The sequence below is a fragment of the Rhinatrema bivittatum genome, chromosome 1 (assembly GCF_901001135.1).
Source record: "Rhinatrema bivittatum chromosome 1, aRhiBiv1.1, whole genome shotgun sequence".
NCBI lineage: Eukaryota > Metazoa > Chordata > Amphibia > Gymnophiona > Rhinatrematidae > Rhinatrema > Rhinatrema bivittatum.
Window position 1 is genome coordinate 223,016,558 of NC_042615.1, and position 18,321 is coordinate 223,034,878.

At 42.5% G+C, this 18,321-nt stretch overlaps 1 protein-coding gene across 1 annotated transcript in view; it reads left to right on the forward strand.

Moving 5' to 3' along the window:
- The window catches only part of NOP14 (NOP14 nucleolar protein), a 289,956-nt gene that overhangs the window by 14,303 nt on the left and 257,332 nt on the right, over positions 1 to 18,321 (forward strand). The window contains 2 exon segments of the mRNA XM_029592043.1: positions 4,064 to 4,198; positions 13,353 to 13,494. Of these exon segments, the coding sequence (XP_029447903.1) occupies positions 4,064 to 4,198; positions 13,353 to 13,494 (277 nt within the window).

Genomic DNA, 18,321 nt, shown 5'->3' on the forward strand with positions numbered 1-18,321 from the left:
TACAGTTGCTTATGGTGCAGATGCTTTATATGATCGCATTAAGACCTCTGCTCGCTCTATCGTTGCTTCTGTATCGGCTCGCAGACTTCTCTGGTTGAGTAATTGGTCCGCAGACGCATCCTCCAAAGCTCAGTTAGGGGCTTTACCCTTTAAGGGAAAATTATTATTTGGTAAGGAATTGGAAGATTTAATTTTTTCCCTAGGGGAAAATAAGATTCACAAATTGCCAGAGGACCGTCCTAGACCTAGAAGCTCTTTTTCATCTCGCTCTCGTTTTTGGTCTAACAGAAGATTTCGTTCTTCTCATCCGTCGGCTCCTCCAGCTAAACAGTCTTCAGGTAGACAAAGATTTGGTCTCAGTCCTTTCGTGGCCACCACTTTGGTAGACCTGGAACTTCCCCACTCTCAGGAGGCACAAAGTCTGTCCAATGAGATAAGGCCGGTCTTTTCTCCGGTTCCCGTCATAGGGGGCAGGCTGTCTCTGTTTTACGGAGAAAGGGCCAGATGTGCATCGGATCAATGGGTTCTATCCAAGACTCGCTACAGCTTTTAAGCGACCTAGGAGCTATAGTTCCAGTTCCAACATTGGAAAGGTCGTTATTCAATTTTCTTCGTCGTTCCCAAAAAGGAAGGAACCTTTCGTCCCATTCTCGATCTCAAAAGGGTCAACCATTGTCTAAGGATTCCATAGTTCCGGATGGAGACTCTTCAGTCTGTCATAGCTTCAGGTCACAGAGGAGAATTTCTAGCATCTCTCGACCTCACCGAAGCTTATCTTCATATTGGCATTCGATCCGATCATCAGACGTTTCTCAGGTTTTGCATTCTAGGGCAACATTATCAATTCAGGGCTCTCCCGTTCGGATTAGCCACAGCTCCCAGAACATTTACCAAGATAATGGTTGTGGTGGCCGCTCAACTCAGGAAGGAGGGCCTGTTGGTACATCCGTACCTGGACGACTGGTTGATTTGAGTGAAGTCGGAATCTCTTTGTTATTATACAATCAACAGGGTAATCGACTTTTTGCAGTCTCTAGGCTGGGTGATCAACGAAGACAAGAGTCACCTATTACCTTCCCAATCTCTGGAGTTTTTGGGTGCACGGTTCGACGCTCTCTGTAAGGGATAGTGTTCCTTCCGGAGCATCGCCTTCTCAAGTTCAATCACAAATTTGAGACTTACAGTCTATTCCTATTACTTGATAGTTTTAGGTTCAATGACCTCTACTCTGGAATTGGTTCCCTAGGCCTTTGCGCACATGAGACCACTTCAGTCTGCATTGCTTTCACGCTGGAATCCGGTTTTGGAACTATACCACCTTCCCCTTCCTCTTACAGAGACGGCTCGTTCCAGCCTAGATTGGTGGTTACAGACAGCGAATCTGCAACAACGTGTACCGCTAGAGATTCTGGAATGGACTGTGGTCACTACCGACGCCAGTCTTTCAGGCTGGGGAGCGGTATGTCAGAATACATCTGTTCAGGGTCAGTGGTCCGAAGAGGAAGCGCAGTAGTCGATCAATCTTTTAGAGACCAGAACGGTTCGTTTAGCCTTAATCGCTCTTCAACCTCTCTTTTGCGGGAAGTAGGTACGGGTTCTTTCCGACAATGCGACCACGGTAGCGTACATCAACCGTCAGTGAGGAACCCGAAGCTTCCTGGTAACTCAGGAAGCACAACAGCTGATCGCCTGGGTGATCAGCTGTTGTGCAACATCTGCTCAGCATCGCAGCCTCACACATTGCCGGGGTGGACAACATTCAAGCTGACTCTCAGTCGGCATCATCTCCACCCAGGCGAGTGGGAATTGTGCGAGGAAGCCTATTAAATGATATGCAACAGATGGTCCACTCCGGCAATGGATCTCATGGCCACATTTCAGAATGCCAAAGCCCCTCGGTTCTTCAGCCGCAGGAGGGAAAGAGGAGCGGAAGGAGTAGATGCTCTGGTACTTCCTTGGCCAAGGGATGTTCTTCTCTACGTGTTCCCTCCCTGGCCTCTGATCGGCAAGGTTCTGCGTCAGATAGAAGTTCAACAAGTCGACGTTGTCTTAGTGGCTCCGGAGTGGCCACGCCGTCCGTGGTTCGCGGACCTGGTCAGACTAGCACTGGACGGTCCCCTTCGATTTCGAGATCTTCCGTGCCTTCTGACTCAGGGTCCGGTTTGTTTGGAAGAGGTCGAACGCTTCTCTCTAGCGGCATGGCTTTTGAGAGGCGTCGGTTAAAGAATAAAGGTTATTCAGATGCTGTAGTGACTACTTTATTGTGTTCTAGAAAATCTTCTACATCTTTGGCTTATGCAAGGGTGTGGAAGGTTTTTGAATCTTGGTGTAATGAGCATCAGGTAGATCCAGTTCACTCTTCTGTATCCAATATTTTATCTTTTTTACGAGATGGATTAGCCAAAGGTTTGTCCTGTAGTTCCTTACGGGTACAAGTGGCAGCGCTTGGATGTTTTCGTGGTAAGGTTCAGGGATTATCCTTGGCTGCGCATCCGGATGTAGCGCATTTTCTCAAAGGTGCGCAACATCTACGTCCTCCATTTCGGAATCCTTGTCCTGCTTGGAGTTTGAATTTGGTTCTTAGGGCTCTGTGTTCGGCTCCCTTTGAACCCCTTAATCATGCGACTTTGAAGGATCTCACATTGAAAGTGGTGTTTCTTGTGGCCATTTCTTCAGCTCGTAGAATTTCAGAGTTGCAGGCCTGGTCTTGCAGAGAGCCTTTTCTTAGAATTTCTGATACAGGAATTTCATTACGGACTGTACCATCTTTTTTTACGTAAGGTAGTATCTTCTTTCCATTTAAATCAGTCCATAGAGCTTCCGGCTTTTCCGTGTTTAGATTGTTTGGATCCTTCCTCTAGGGATCTTAAAAAAAATTGGATGTACGACGAGCTCTGTTGCGTTATCTTGAAGTTAGAATTTTCGATTGTCTGATCATTTGTTTTGTGGAGTGGCCCTTGCAAAGGTCATAAGGTTTCGAAGGCTACGATTGCTCGTTGGTTAAAAGAGACAATTTGTTCAGCTTATCTTCTAGCTCGTCGTGACCTTCCTGAAGGGTTGAGAGCTCATTCTACTAGGTCACAGGCTACCTCTTGGGCAGAATGTCAGTTAGTTTCTCCTCAGGAGGTTTGTAAAGCAGCGACTTGGAAGTTGTTGCATACTTTTGCTCGTCATTACCGCTTGGATGTTCACGCTCCAAGTTCGGCAGCCTTCGGAGAGAGTGTTCTCCGAGCGGGACTGTCTGGGTCCCACCCTAATTGAATCAGCTCTGGTACATCCCAGGGTCTGGACTGATCCAGGTACGTACAGGGAAAGGAACATTGGTTCTTACCTGCTAATTTTCGTTCCTGTAGTACCATGGATCAGTCCAGACGCCCACCCTTTATGTCTGTGTATTATATTTATCTTTTCGGAGAGTCCGCTCGTTCACTGTTTGGGTGATTAAACCGCCTTTTCATGCTGTCTATTTTTCTTAATATTTTCTTGTTTATTCCCAAGATTTTTTTGGGGGGGATTCTGCTTCCATTTAGGATTTGTGAGTTGGAAATTCGTTCTCCTGTTTAGATAGCTAGTTAATATGTTAGTAGTTAAATTTCTGCTTTGATACTGGTCAATACTGATTGGCTGCAGGTGGTGCTCCAGGGTATATGTCACAGTCATAGAATGTTTTCTCTGCCTCCCTCTGCTGGATTGGTGACAACCCAGGGTCTGGACTGATCCATGGTACTACAGGAACGAAAATTAGCAGGTAAGAACCAATTTTCCTTTCTTTCCATGTTACTTGCAAGTTAAAGATCCTTTGTCTTCTGATTTGAAAAAAGGAGTGCACACACAGTGCTCACATCCAGGGTAGTAAGAGGAGCAAGGCTCATAGACAAAATGGCAAGTGTAGTTGGATGGAATCTCAGGATGTTGTTCATACGGTATGGCATGTGGTTCCTATTTCTGCAATTGCTTATGTCCTCCGGCTTTAAAACTTTTGGCCTAGGTGCATGACTGTCAGACTTCTTTTTTATTGAAAATTATTTTTCTTTGATATGCATATCTGATTCTTGTTTTATAGCGTGCAGCAACATTGCTGAAAGAATACCAGCAAAGGGGAAAATCAAGTGTTTTTGTTGATAAGCGCTTTGGTGAATATAATACCCAAATAAGCCCAGAAGAGAAAATGATGAAAAGATTTGCTTTAGAGCGACAGGTAAGATAAATCTACATAAAACCAAGATAAGGTATTCAATGTCTTCTCTGAAGACTTTGATAAACTAGGCCTAGAAAACAGCATTATGCTGCTGTACTGTCAAGATTTCAGACATGAATATGAAGTTCATGCTACTGGAGTCCTGAGACTGCAGAGAGTACCAGATTACTTCATGGTTCCATTTCTGGAAAGAATGTTAAAATTGTAAGTTCAAAAGAATATTTTAAGAATGGCCTTGTATGGAAGTTTATTTACTGTTATTTACCCTTTCTAATTGTACTAGCACTAGGGAATACAATATGAGGTTAATCGATAGCACTTTTAAAACAAATTTGGAAAAAAATTTTTTATTTGGCACACAGTTACATTATGAAATTTGTTGCCAGAGGATGAGATGAAAACAGTCAGCATAGCTGGGTTTAAAAAGGTTCTAGACAAGTTCCTGGAGGAAAAGTTCATAAACCACTATTAGAAATGAAGAATTGTAAAAGCCTCTATTTGTTTGCGAGTATGAGCATGAATGGTTGGATCTGTTCTTTGGGATCCTGCTGGGTATTTGTGACCTGGATTAGCCTTTGTCAGAGACAGAATGCTAGGATTGATGGATTTTTTTTTTTGTCTGACTCAGTATGGCATTTCTTATGAGTCATTTCAGCTTTGCTTTAACTGAATATCTATATGCAGGGTTTTAAATTTATCATGTTTCTGTGGTAATGGCCTCTAAATATGTATGAATCTTGCTGAGGAGTCATGGGAAACAGGTCAGTCAGTCACTATCTGTGCTGCTGTTCTGTCTTGTCTAGTAGTTCTTTCAGGATCCTCTCACCCCCCATGTTTGGGGTTTCCTTCACTTTTGTTCTGAATGGTGCTAGCTCTTTTTTTTTTTTTCTGGTGTCTCTTCTGCCAGCCCCTTTAGGAGTCTGTTACTGGTGCAGCTTTGTAACCATCTGGAGACTATCTAGTCAGCACCACTGGTGAAGAACAAGTATGAGAGGGAGGAGTAGTGCATGGAAGGGGGTAGTGGAAGGAAAAAAGTCAAGGGAGAGAAAAATGGCTGGGAGGTAGAGGCTAAAGGTAGTGCGAGAGTCTAGTGGAAAGGATGAAAAGAGGGTAAGGAATGAAAACAAGAAATTAAGATAACTGAAAGGGAGAGAGAGAAGTTATTAAAGCAAAATGTACACAATATTGGAAAATATTTTATTTATTTATATTTTTAATTAACTCTTTATAAGTCAGTCAAGACATACATAGGGCAGAACCAAACGATACATTATGAGATGCAAATGACAGGGTATCAAAAGGCATACCCACTTAATACAGTAAATGCTCTAAGATGAATGAAAAAAATTCCAATATCTTTCCCAGATCTGGTCATAAAGAGATATATCATCTCACAACATAAAAGTTAATTTCTCAGGCAAAGCCACAGAGTGGACCTGAGTCCTCTAGGGTTGGGGTAGATGTTCATTTCCAAGCAATTGCAAAGCGAGCAGCATGCAGCAAATGTTGGATAAAACATTTCTTATATTTGTCCAACCTCTGAGGTCCCCATATCCGAAGAAGAGACAGGCCCGGATTTACAGAGAAAGTACAACCTGCTATCTGCCCAATAATTCTTCCTACGCATGCCCAAAAGGTGGACACAATAGGACAATCCCACCAGACATGAAAGTAGGACCCAAGTTGGCACAGCCATACCAGCAGCGTGGAGAAGAGGTAGCAGAGAAACGGGAGAAGAGCCGAAATCTGTAAGAATACATAAGGCGTACCGACAGTCCAGCCCTTTTAGCACAGAGAGATGATCTATGTGCCCTGCGCCAGATTCCCCACCAAGCCCTGGAACTAATCGTAAACCCCAAGTCTATATTCTTACACTGTCGCTCTACTCTCAGATCGGGTTCCAGGTCTACATAGGCCTGAATAATTGCATGATATGGAAAGGAACTCATCCTCTGTCGCATAAAACCCTTAGTAATGGTAAGTTCCAGAGCAGAAAGAGCGACCCAGCACCACCTCCCATGTTCTCTACAAGCTAATTCCTGCTTCAAGATATCGTAATAAAGCTGAGTATTAGCTGCTACATCAAATTCATTCTGAAGCTCAGCAAAGGAGCGTAACGTATCCCCTTCACAAAGATGACCCAGACAGCAAAGATCTCCCCCCCCCCCCCGCACCATTTTTACGCAGCCCAGCTATAGGTATGTTTAGTGTTAAGCGCCAAATACGCTTTATGACGCTTACCCATGGATACAAGAACACTTTAGATTTTGTAGAAAGCATAAGTTTTTATTGAGCAATAGAAGTATTCTTGGGAGATGCTGGATGCCCGTTCTCCGACAAACTGACCAAACAGCATCTCGTTTGTATACATGAACTGATCCTTCTTTTATAGGTAAAATACAATACAGTACTAGGTCAGAAATTCAGAAGTTGCGTGACCATTTGGAGTATCATTTACATAGGTAGTCATGTCAATAGCATGATGGAGATCTGGTCAGTGAAGTTTATGGATACTCTAAGTTGGGGTCCATTTACCATCACTCTTTAGATAATACTTTGTTCTGTTAAAATCTTGCTTTTCAGGGCAATCGTTATATCTTAAGCTGTGTGCAGTGTTTACAGATGCCCCTGCTACAGTTGCCCCTATAACCAACATTCTAGCCTGAGGTTCTAACCATTGCCTTCTGCTTTTGTGACCCTATAATTAGGCATCACAGATTGTCGCCAGCTTCAACTGCTGTCCAGGTGTCCTTGGAATTCTTCCAGGTCAGGCTCAGTAGGGCATTTAAATTTCATATAGCCAGAAAGGCTAAGATAGCAGAGGAATTTGGGTCAGTTGCTGTCTCCATGTTGGTCTCAAGCTCAGGCACACATATCATTAGACAAGGTGGAGTTCTTTCAGAGTGGGGAAAAAGCTTTCCTCGTCTGGACTGTACAGGCAATAAGTGGGCATTTGTGGTGAGTTCTCCTAGCCCGGGCGAGAGAGGGGATAATGATAGGAGCAACACCAGGTCAGCTCTATCAGCAAGATACCTCTCGATGGCAAGCCAAGGTGAGGCTCAGTCCTGATAAATCCAGGTATAGACTCCTGCCAAGCGTGCTGCCCAGAAGTAAGCCTGAAGACCAGGAAAAGCCACCCCCCCCCCCCCCCCCCAATTCCTTAGGCCGAAGTAGCACATTTAAACTAACCCGAGCAGGTCTTCCCTCCCACAGAAAATCAAGTAACATAGTATTGACAGAAGAAAAGAAACCTTTTGGCAAAAAATAAGAAATATGTTGGAAAAGATATGATAAACGAGGCAATATATTCATTTTGATAACATTAATTTGCTCATCCTAGGAGAGACAATGATCTCACCAACCCCGAAGATTGTGCCTATTGCTGTGACCACCAGGGCATAATTAAGCCTGTACAGATCATTCAGATTTCCCGGTACATGAATTCCCAAATACTTAATTGAAGTTATCGCTCGTTTGAAGGGAGCAAAACAAGCCGGAACCCTCTACAGTGTAGTAGTACCAACTGGAAAAACCACTGATTTTATGAAAATTAACCTTGTACCCGGACACAGCACCAAAATCCGTCAACTCTATCAATAATACCGGCCTTTCCCGTTTTGGGTCTGCTAAAAAACAAAACAAAACATAGCGTATAGAGAGATCAAGTGAGAATAATCACTGATCCGAAAATCAAGCAGATCTGGGTGTGTTCACAATTTCACTGCTAGAGGTTCAATAACTAGATCAAAAAGCAGGGGCAACAGCAGGCAACTCTGCCATGTGCCTTTCATTATGGGAAGAAAATCAGACAGTAAATCATTCATAAGAACTCTGGCCCGGGGATAATTGTACAAGGCTTGAATCCAGTCGCAAACAGTTCAGAAAACCCCATTTTTGTTAGCACTGCAAACAAAAACGGCCAGCTTAACCGATTGAAAGCCTTTTCAGCATCTAGACTTACAACTAGGCCAGAGACCTTATCACGTTTAGCCAAGGCAAGAATATCAAATAATGCATATTATTAACTGAGGATCAACCGCTAATGAAGCCAGACTGATCTGGGCCAATTAGAGATCCCATACAACTCTCGAGCTGCAGCTGCAGTGCTTTCGCTGAACTCTTTGTCCACATTCAAAAAGGAGATTGGTCTGTAAGCTTCCAGCTCAAATTTATCTTGCCCAGGCTTTGGTAGTAATATTATAGTTACATCCGAAAGATCAACTGTATGGTCAGGATGAGCCTGCATATGGTCAAAAACATATTTAAGAGGCCCGACCAGGTCTGCCAAAACTCATTTACCCAGGTAAAGGTGAAATAACACTCTGAATTTCTAGGGTAGAGATTAGAGCTGCTAATCTTTCCCTCTGAACATCAGTCAAGGCTGGGAGAGGTAATTCGGCTAAATATCCCACTATGTTGGCAGCCGAGGCCTGATTATCAACGGCGTATAATTGTGGAAAAAATTATTTAAAACACAGCATTGATACACTCAATAGAGTGTACCAAGGACCCATCCTGTCGATGAGTGAGTGACTGAAATTAAGGCCCTTTGCGAACGATGATGAATCAAGTAGGCAAGCATGGGTCTGAACTTGTTCCCAAATTCATATTCTGACAAGAGTATCAAAAAACTTTCTCAACATTCTTGAGTTGCAACTTTCGAAGAGCAGCTCTACGCTTTTTTCCAGTTCACGATACGTGCGATAAGATTCGGTGTGTTAGAGAGATCTCAAATTGCCCAATACGAAGTTCCAAAGAGCGCTCATGGTGAGCCCTTTCTTTCTTATGATGAGAAGCGAAGCTAGTGATCCGCCCTTGCAGAACAGATTTTAAAGACTCCCATAACAGACCTGGGCTGTACTCGTTAGAATTTTTTGAGATTCATGACTCTTTCACAGTGTCCTAAATTAACACACAGAAAGGTTTAAGCCATAATAGGGCCGCGTTAAAATGCCAACTTTTCCCGGTGGTGGGGCTGCGAAGGAAATAAAGTGGTAAATGGATAGGACTATGATCAGAAATAACCACAGAGCCAATGTTAGCCAGGCCTACCCGAGAGGAGTGAACAAGAACAAAGGAAAAAAAACTATCTGGCTGTAAGAAAGGAACTGGGGTGAGAAAGAGGTATGGTCTCTGCTTGTTTGATTTTGTTCCCTCCAGACATCAACTAGGTCTAAACATAGCATCAAATCTTTTAGGGAATCCGCTGCACCACCTATTGAACATCCAGAAGATCTGTCAAGTCTGGGGTCGAGACTAACATTCCAATCCCCTCCTGCTACAAGAGGGTATGGGGGGAGGGCGTCCAACAAATTCTGCAATCGTGAATAGTAATCTTTCTGTCCCACATTAGGCCCATACAAGTTTGCAAAAATTAAGTGTTCCCCGTTGAGAGAGCACTCCAGGAACACATAACGTCCCTCTGGATCTTTATGGATCATATGGATATTCAAAGGCAGAGCTCTAAGGATCAAAATACATACCCGTTGGCTTTTAGAGTTATAAGAAGCATATTTAACTCTCCCAACCCAATCCCGGACCAACTTATCATGTTCTGAGTCAGTTAAGTGGGTTTCTTGGAGAAAGACCACTTGGGTCCCCTTCTTTTTGAAATAATCCAAGATGCACCGACGTTTAACAGGGGAACCAATACCCCGCATATTTAACCAAAAAAAGGTTTAGAGGTGCGTTAGCCATAAAAAAAAGGACCTTGCACATCATTCAAAGGAGAATGAGCCCCATGTACATTCGACCACTGTTTTCTTTCGGGCCGATACAGTACAGTGCGCTCCAACGGAGTGCACTGTTAACCTGCCATTGGACGCGCATTTTCGACGAGCTAACGTTACCCCTTATTCAGTAAGGGGCTGAAAACGTGCATCCAACCCCCCCCCCCCCCCGAACCTAATAGCGCCCGCAACATGCAAATGCATGTTGATGGCCCTATTAGGTATTCCTGCGCGATTCAGAAAACAAAATGTGCAGCCAAGCCGCACATTTTGCTTTCAGAAATTAGCGCCTACCCAAAGGTAGGCGCTAATTTCTTCGGGCACCGGGAAAGTGCACAGAAAAGCAGTAAAAACAGCTTTTCTGTGCACCCTCTGACTTAATATCATGGCGATATTAAGTCGGAGGTCCCGAAAGTTTCCAAGAGTAAAAAAAAAAAAATTTGAAGTCGGCCCGCGGTTGTCGGGTCGAAAACCAGATACTTAATTTTGCCGGTGTCCGGTTTCCGAGCCCGTGGCTGTCAGCGGCAAAATTGAGTGTCGGCTGTCAAACCCACTGACAGCCGCCGCTCCGGTCTAAAAGGAAGCGCTAGGGACGCACTAGTGTCCCTAGTGCCTCCTTTTGCCTGTTTTTACCGCCGGGCCTCATTTGAATAGAGAATCGCGCGCACAGGAGAGCGGGCGTTCACCCACTCTCCCGCGGACTTTACTGTATCGGCCCATTTATTGTGTAACTCCCATTAACCCAAACTAACTGCGAGAAACTACCCACCCATAATACCCCTCGCCACCCCAAACTATAAACCAAAACAACCCTGCACTAAGAGGAAATAACCATCAGGGTGACCCAGATACTCCCCCCCCCCCCCCCCCTCCCCGTGAAAAACCTGGACCAGTGGGGGGAAAACCTGGAACTAGCCCACGTTCCTGCTTAGCGACCCCCGAACAAACCAAAAAAACCTTATTCACAACACCAACACTATCCACTCCAAGAAGAGCCGTGGTAAAGATTCCCAGCCCATGATAAAATGTCCAGACCAGTGAAGTGAGCAACCAGGCAGGGAAATAGAGATGAAAAATATGACAGAAAAAATCAGGCAAAGCATCACTGCATGAGGCAAACACAGCAAGGACGCTGAGCAACGCCCAAGAATGAGCCAAAATTTCAATGGATTGGATTCTGGATTCGCCACATAGCTAGACCAGGAAGGACAAGGAAAGTAAGGCGTACAACAACCCCAGTGCTCTAGCAGACAGCCACCGCATAACCCACCCAAAATCCCGACCCCAGCAACCAAATATACAACAAACTGTCAATTAACACATATAAGACAGCTCACTCCATATATGTAAACACATCCAGATCAAATCACCCCCCCTGAGGGGGCAAGATACCAAAGAGCAAATAGCTTAGGAAGGACGCCCCAGAGGAGCAATTAGAGAAAATGATTTGTAGCCAGAGAGGCTCTCAAGGAGCAGAAGCACTAGCAGCCGATCCTCGAATCCTCTGGAGCAGCTCACGTGCAGCCGTCACGGATTCACAGATCTCCGATTTACCTCCATGCAGCACTCGAAGACAAGCAGGATACAGCATTGCGGAGATCAGGCCTGGATCGCGAAGCTTCTTTTTAACTTCTATGAATGCAGCTCTGCATCATTGCACCTCAGCTGAGTAGTTTTGGAAAAGAAAAATGCGGCTGTCCTTGTAGATAATCTTTTAATTTATGATTAGTGTCTAACAGGCGACACTTATCCTGGAAATTGTGCCCGCGTAGAATCACCGCCCTCGGGCGATCAGTGTCTCTCGGCTGGGGCGCTAAGGTCCTATGAGCCCGGTCCAGCTTTACTCTGCCCCCTTTAAGGAGACCTTTAATAGTGTGGGAAATAAAGTGGAGAAAAACTCCACAGCGTCTGAGCCTTCCACATGCTCTGGCATACCAACAAGGCAAATGTTGTTGTTATTGTGGTGGCTCCTGTTCTCAAGATCATCTTGCTTCTCCAGTAGTACCTTATGCCCCTCTTCAAGGCCTCTAATGTTTGCTGGGTTGTAGTGAGAGACATTTCTAGTTCCTCTACCTGCTCTCTGAGGGAATCCAGCCTCGCAGCGTTTTCGCCCACTGTGGAAACCACCTGGGACACTCTAGCTTAGAGTCCAAACTAGAATGTATTTTGTCTCCCAGTTGAATGATAGTGAGCTTTGGCGATATCAGTGGGGAGTGTGGCATCTGCCATATTGTCTTCATCGGACACTGCCTCCTCTGCACAGGTTGTGTGGTCTGACAATGGCTTGCGGCAGGATCTCTTTGCCCGGACAGCCTGTGTCCCGTCCCGCCCCCCCCCCCCCCCCCCCACACACACATCAGCGGGAGGGATTTCTTGGCAACTTTTTCCGCCATAGGAGGAAAATGCAGAGCCGGAATGTAGTGAAAAAAGAGCTGTCAATGGGCTGCGGGGTCAGGAGCTCCGGGGAGATGCAACTGCTCAGCACTGAAGCATCACATGACCCCCAAATTTTATTTTTATAATGAAAATAATTGAAAAATGTGCAATAATTTGACATTAGCGTATGCAAATTTCTGTACGTGTGCCTCAGTAGCCACAGAGTTTTCCAGTCCATGCCTCAATCTACCTCTAAACTTCCACAGAGTCGTTTGGCTTTTGGGTAAATCTTCTGTTTGGCTTCAGCTAATTAAGCTCGTAGGAAATGTTTCAGTGGCTTCATGGTGAGAGTCTGAAACACTCCATTTAGTATAGGGCCTGTTTGAGCTGCTAATTTGTTACACACTTTCCAAAGAGTACAAAGCATGTATTATATGTAAAAGCAATAAAAATGGAATATAAAAATATATCCATACAAAAATCATAACCAAAAAAATATAGAAACTATATGATATGATACAAGTTATAACAAATCTACAACATGCACAGCTGATGTAAATACTTAACATGTTATGACTGCAGCAATTTTATATTATTTTATTCAAACATGACCATACATAATGTGATTAACTTACTAAGAAATAAAAACAGTGCTTTATTCTTAATTTCTGCTTTACATAGTGGGGGTTCCCTCAACTCGTCATTTTTTTTGGAGGATGTCTGGGTTTCTTGGCCAGTCCTATTCAGTGGAGGGTGTTTGTGAGGTATTTTAAGGTGCACACTGAACTTTCACTGCATCACTCTTACCTCTCATCTTTATCAGCCATTAAAACAGGAATTATTTAATTTCATGGTGTTCAGCTGATAAAAATGGGGGTTTTTTTCAGTATTGGAGAATGGAAGTTTGTCTGTTGTACAAATATGGCAATAACTGTGCTAAATTTATTGATCAACATTGTAGAACTGAATTTTAGAAAACATCCATGTTTAACTTCTGTTCTTTTTTTTTTTTTTCCACCTCTCACGTACGCCTCCCCTGCCAAATCTAGCGTAATATGGATAAGAAAAGTATCTATAATCTTAATGAAGATGAAGAATTGACCCATTATGGCCAATCACTGGCAGATATTGAAAAACTGAATGACATAGTTGAAAGTGATAGTGACACTGAAGAAAGAGGTGCCTTGTCAGGTGAGTTCCAGCTTCATGTATTGTAACACTGTCTAGCATGGTCTTCCTATATAGGTTGATTGTTATGGGGCTGGTACTTCCTGAATTAGACAGTATGTGATGAAACCCAAATCATGATGTTACTGACCAGAGATGGCATGATCCTTTTGTCAAGAAACGACCCTAATATGCTACCTAAGACACCACTACCATTTAGCAGTATGCCATCTCAGGACTACAAGATCTGTAATTTGAAGGTACATTGGGTGGGAGTGGGGGGTTGTAAAGGGTTAGACTAGTCCAGATGAATAGGTTATGCTCACCAACCAGAAGATGGAGACAGAGAAACAGATTTGCTGATGTTGCTCCCCTTGTAGACACACATGTGCTGACCTCAGTCTGCCAGTATTATCTGTAACAAGCTGTGGATAAACTCAATCCAAATTTTTTATCATTTTTTTTAAACCAATGGACTTCCAGCAGAGCAGGAAAGTAAAAAAGGTGACAGTATCAAAAACACAGGAAATTCACTTACCAGCTTAGAAGCAGAATTACTCTCCGCAGCTCTGTTAGTATACCTGAATAAGTTTGATAGTACAGGGAGAGTCCTGGACTGGTCTAACTGGACTAAAGGAAAGGAAATTATCAGGTAAGAACTAATTTCACCTTCAAGTCATACCAGTCCGGATGAATGGGTTATGCTGACCAATCAGCAGAGGGAGATAGAAAATACCTTGTCTCCAGTCTTTGGCTGTAGTGTAATAGTAAAGAAATGAAATTGAGGCCATAGGCTTTATTCCACTAAAAGTGTAAATGAGCATAAGCCAGTTCAGTGTGCACAGATCTTGAACTTTATTTACATCACAAACAGGGCCAGTGTTTCCATTAGGCAAATTCTTGCCAGCAGGAGTGCTCCGTTAGGGTGCTTTATCAGAGTTAATACTGCCAAATAAGGGAGCACTGTGTTGGAGCCACTACTGCCGGAAGGGAGTGCTGTGCTGGAGCTGCCAGCAAAAGGTAAGATGGGGGAGCAGGAGAAAGATGAAAGGTTCCTCTGGTGCGCCAAATACTCTTGCACCAATGCTGCTCACACTTGAATGAGGGGACAAAAAAAAAAGCAAGACAGGTTAGTTTGGGGTTGCTTGATCATATATTGTAGCATACTCCTCAGGGATCAAACAAACTCTCCACAATTGAAAAGATGATCTAATTGTGATATTGTTTCTTTAAGTTAAAAAAAAAAAACCCTCTCACAAAAGCAAGATTTGAAAGCAGTCCAGTTACAACTATGGAATTAACTAGGATCTTTAAATCCTTCTGTTTGCGTGGCTTTAGTGCTTCCTCTTTGGATTTTATTTATTAGTCTGCTTTCCTTATTTTGGCCTAATTTGGAAAACTCATAGTGCACTCGGGTACTTATTTTATCTATTTATTTGATTTATTAAATCAGTAGTAGAAAGAGTAATGTCTTTTTGTAAAGCTTTCTGGTGAGACTCCCCATTGAAAAGCCATGTTCAGGACTGAAGACCACATCTCAAAAGAATATAGACATAGTAGAGGCAATTGGAGGTAGGCCATGAAAATGATTTATGGTCTGCACTACAAATCATACACTGAGACTGAAGGAGCTAAAGATTGAACTTTAGTAGAAGAGAGAAGGGAAAGAGGAACTGAGATAGAAACATGCTAATTTCTAGCAGGCTTCAATAAAGTACGGGATAGAATGAAAAACATGGGAATAAATGGTTGTCATATAAAACTGAAGGAAAGGAATGCTTTATAGAAATGTGAATACTTTTTCACTTAGAGGATGGTGGATGGTAGACATCTGGATCAATAAGAACATAAGAAATTGCCATGCTGGGACAGACCAAAGGTCCATCAAGCCCAACATCCTGTTTCCAACAGAGGATAAACCAGGGCACAAGAACCTGGCAAGTACCTAAACACCAAGAAGATCCCATGCTACTTGATGCAATTAATAGCAGTGGCTATTCCCTAAATAAACTTGGTTAATAGCAGTTAATGGAATTCTCATCCAAGAACTTATCTAAACCTTTTTTGAACCCGGCTACACTAACTGCACCAACCACATCCTCTGGCAACAAATTCCAGAGCTTTATTGTGCGTTGAGTGAAAAAGAATTTTCTCCCGTTAGTCTTAAATGTGCTACTTGCTAACTTCATGGAATGTCCCCTAGTCCTTCTATTATTTGAAAGAGTAAATACCCAATTCACATCTACTCGTTCAAGACCTCTCATGATCTTAAAGACCTCTATCATATCCCCCCTCAGCCATCTTTTCTCCAAGCTGAACAGCCCTAACCTCTTCAGCCTTTCCTCATAGGGAAGCTGTTCTATCCCCTTTATCATTTTGGTTGCCCTTCTCTGTACCTTCTCCATCGCAACTATATCTTTTTTGAGATGCGGCGACCAGAATTGTACACAGTATTCAAGGTGCGGTCTTACCATGGAGAGCTACAGAGGCATTATGACATTTTCAGTTTTATTAACCATTCCCTTCCTAATAATTCCTAACATTCTGTTTGCTTTTTTGATTGCTGCAGCACACTGAGCCGATGATTTTAAGGTATTATCCACTATGATGCCTAGATCTTTTTCCTGGGCGGTAGCTCCTAATATAGAACCTAACATTGTGTAACTACAGCAAGGGTTATTTTTCCCTATATGTAACACCTTGCACTTGTCCACATTAAATTTCACACAGGCTGTTTGGCTTTTTTTTTTCCCTTCCGTATTTTTTGCCTTGGTCACAAATTTCATTTTATCTTCTTAAGTCCTTAGTCGGGTTTTCAGCCCCTTTTAGTTTTTATTTTGTTTCAACACTCTGCCAAATCTGAATCTCTTTACACCTAATTTTCAGTAGAAAAGATAGCAAATCAATTTTTTTCTCTTGTAGGTATTGACATTTTTCTCTTAATTTCACAGCAATGAAAGTCACGTGAGCCAAGAAAGATGTGGAGGACTTGGGCTTTGGATGCCACACCTTGAAATTAGCTCTCCAGAGATTTTTTTTTTCTTTTTTCTGGCCATAGCGAGTTACAGTGACAGGACAGATTTATTTTTGTCAAAGATTAAAAAATGGGAAAACCTATGTGAAAAAAAGCAAAAAATGAAACCAAGAGAATGATAAATGGTTGACACTAGTGGTAATGCCCCTCCTGGCTTGCTGTATAATTCTCTGGGAGCTGACTTATTACTGCAGTGTAAAATTAGAAACTTTAACAGAGCACATCGGAGAAGTTAAAAGCATGATTGCAGAAATTGGTAAAGCACATAGATGATGTGTTGGATTCAAAGTGAATTTCTAGTTAGTTTCCTTAGTGTAGTGATGCATTACAGCATATAAAGTGGCCTAAAGAGCTGTAAAACTTGGTAAAACCAGATAGAGCTATATGTTTTCTCCTGAAAACTGTTGTCATACCAAATAAGGCTTTAGCAAGCAGTTATTCTTTAGTCTATTTAATAATCATAATGAAACAGTTACCTCATTTGTTAGTTCTCTGAAGTTAACCTATTTATTCAAGAATGATTTTAGCTGCATAGGTTAGAATTGCCTTCTCTTTTGTGGCAAGTCCGTTCTCTGTGTATACACATACTTGGAATAAAAGAGGAACTCAAGATCTGCAGCAATTTTTGGGTGAGACTCCGTTATTTTTCAGTCTAAGTAAGGAGGGAATGGGACCTTAGGATTTCTGTTTTTATTTATTTATAATAATTATGTTCAGCCTAGAATGGCCCATGTTAAGTGGAAATGGTTATTTGAAATCTGACCACAGAACAGAGAATGTTTTCGTTGGAGAATAAAAAATAGATTTGATGGGAAAAAAACTGCATCAGACCAAGCAGATAAGCTGGATTCTTTAGAGAACCACTCGACGGAAAAATCTGAGGTTTTTTTGGAATTACCGAAAATATACCAGATGGTGATTTTCTGCAGTTGTTAGAGATTTGGCAGGTGAAAAATTTTGGCCCAGCGGATTATGTCAGTAGAGAGATAGCAGAGAGGGCCCATTTTGTGTTGGAGTGAAGAGACTGGGCCAGATTAGGCCCGGAATTGTAATTTTATTAAACCTCTCAACTATGCTCACAAAATGAAAATTTTACTAGCATACCATAAATGTAAAGAACTAACTTACCAAGAAGTTTTAATTTTCCAGGACTTTTCTAGCCGTTACCAGTAGAAAGTGAGAATTCTCCCCAACTTGTTCAGAGCTTGTGTGTCACAGTTTTAAATTTACATTGCAGTGCCTGGTGAAATTACAGTTTTGGCATGTGGGAAAAGTGCAAGTGATAGATACTGTGTCAGAGGCGAAATAATTTGTGCACGTTTTTGGCAGTTTGAGCAGTGTGATTTACTATCTATTCTCTATGTAATGACTACCTTCTTTATCTGGTGCCTTATAGAAGACGTTATTGGGGAAAAAAACCAAACCCCTCCTTGTCTACATGCCTTGCTTGTATAGAGAAAATCTATGTCCCTTTTGTTTTACCTGCAGATTTTCTTTAGAGACAGTTGCATATGTTAGAATTTATTCAGAGCCCAGTAAAAGCAAGAGTGGGTTTGGACTGGGATTGTTCTTGACTTACTGTAGCATCGTTTTTGATAACTTTTAGACTAGTTTGCCAGATTTACATCACTTTTGTTGAAAAATGGCATGCAAATGCTTCAAATATGACTTATATACTTTAGTTTTGGGCATTTTTGTACTGCAAATTCTTTTTTTGGCGGGGGAGGGGGGGGGCTTTTTATGTGAAGGCAAATCTTTCAGGAAATTTTTTCATATGTGTAAAGCTTAAGACGGCTGTACAGCTCAATCTTCCTAAG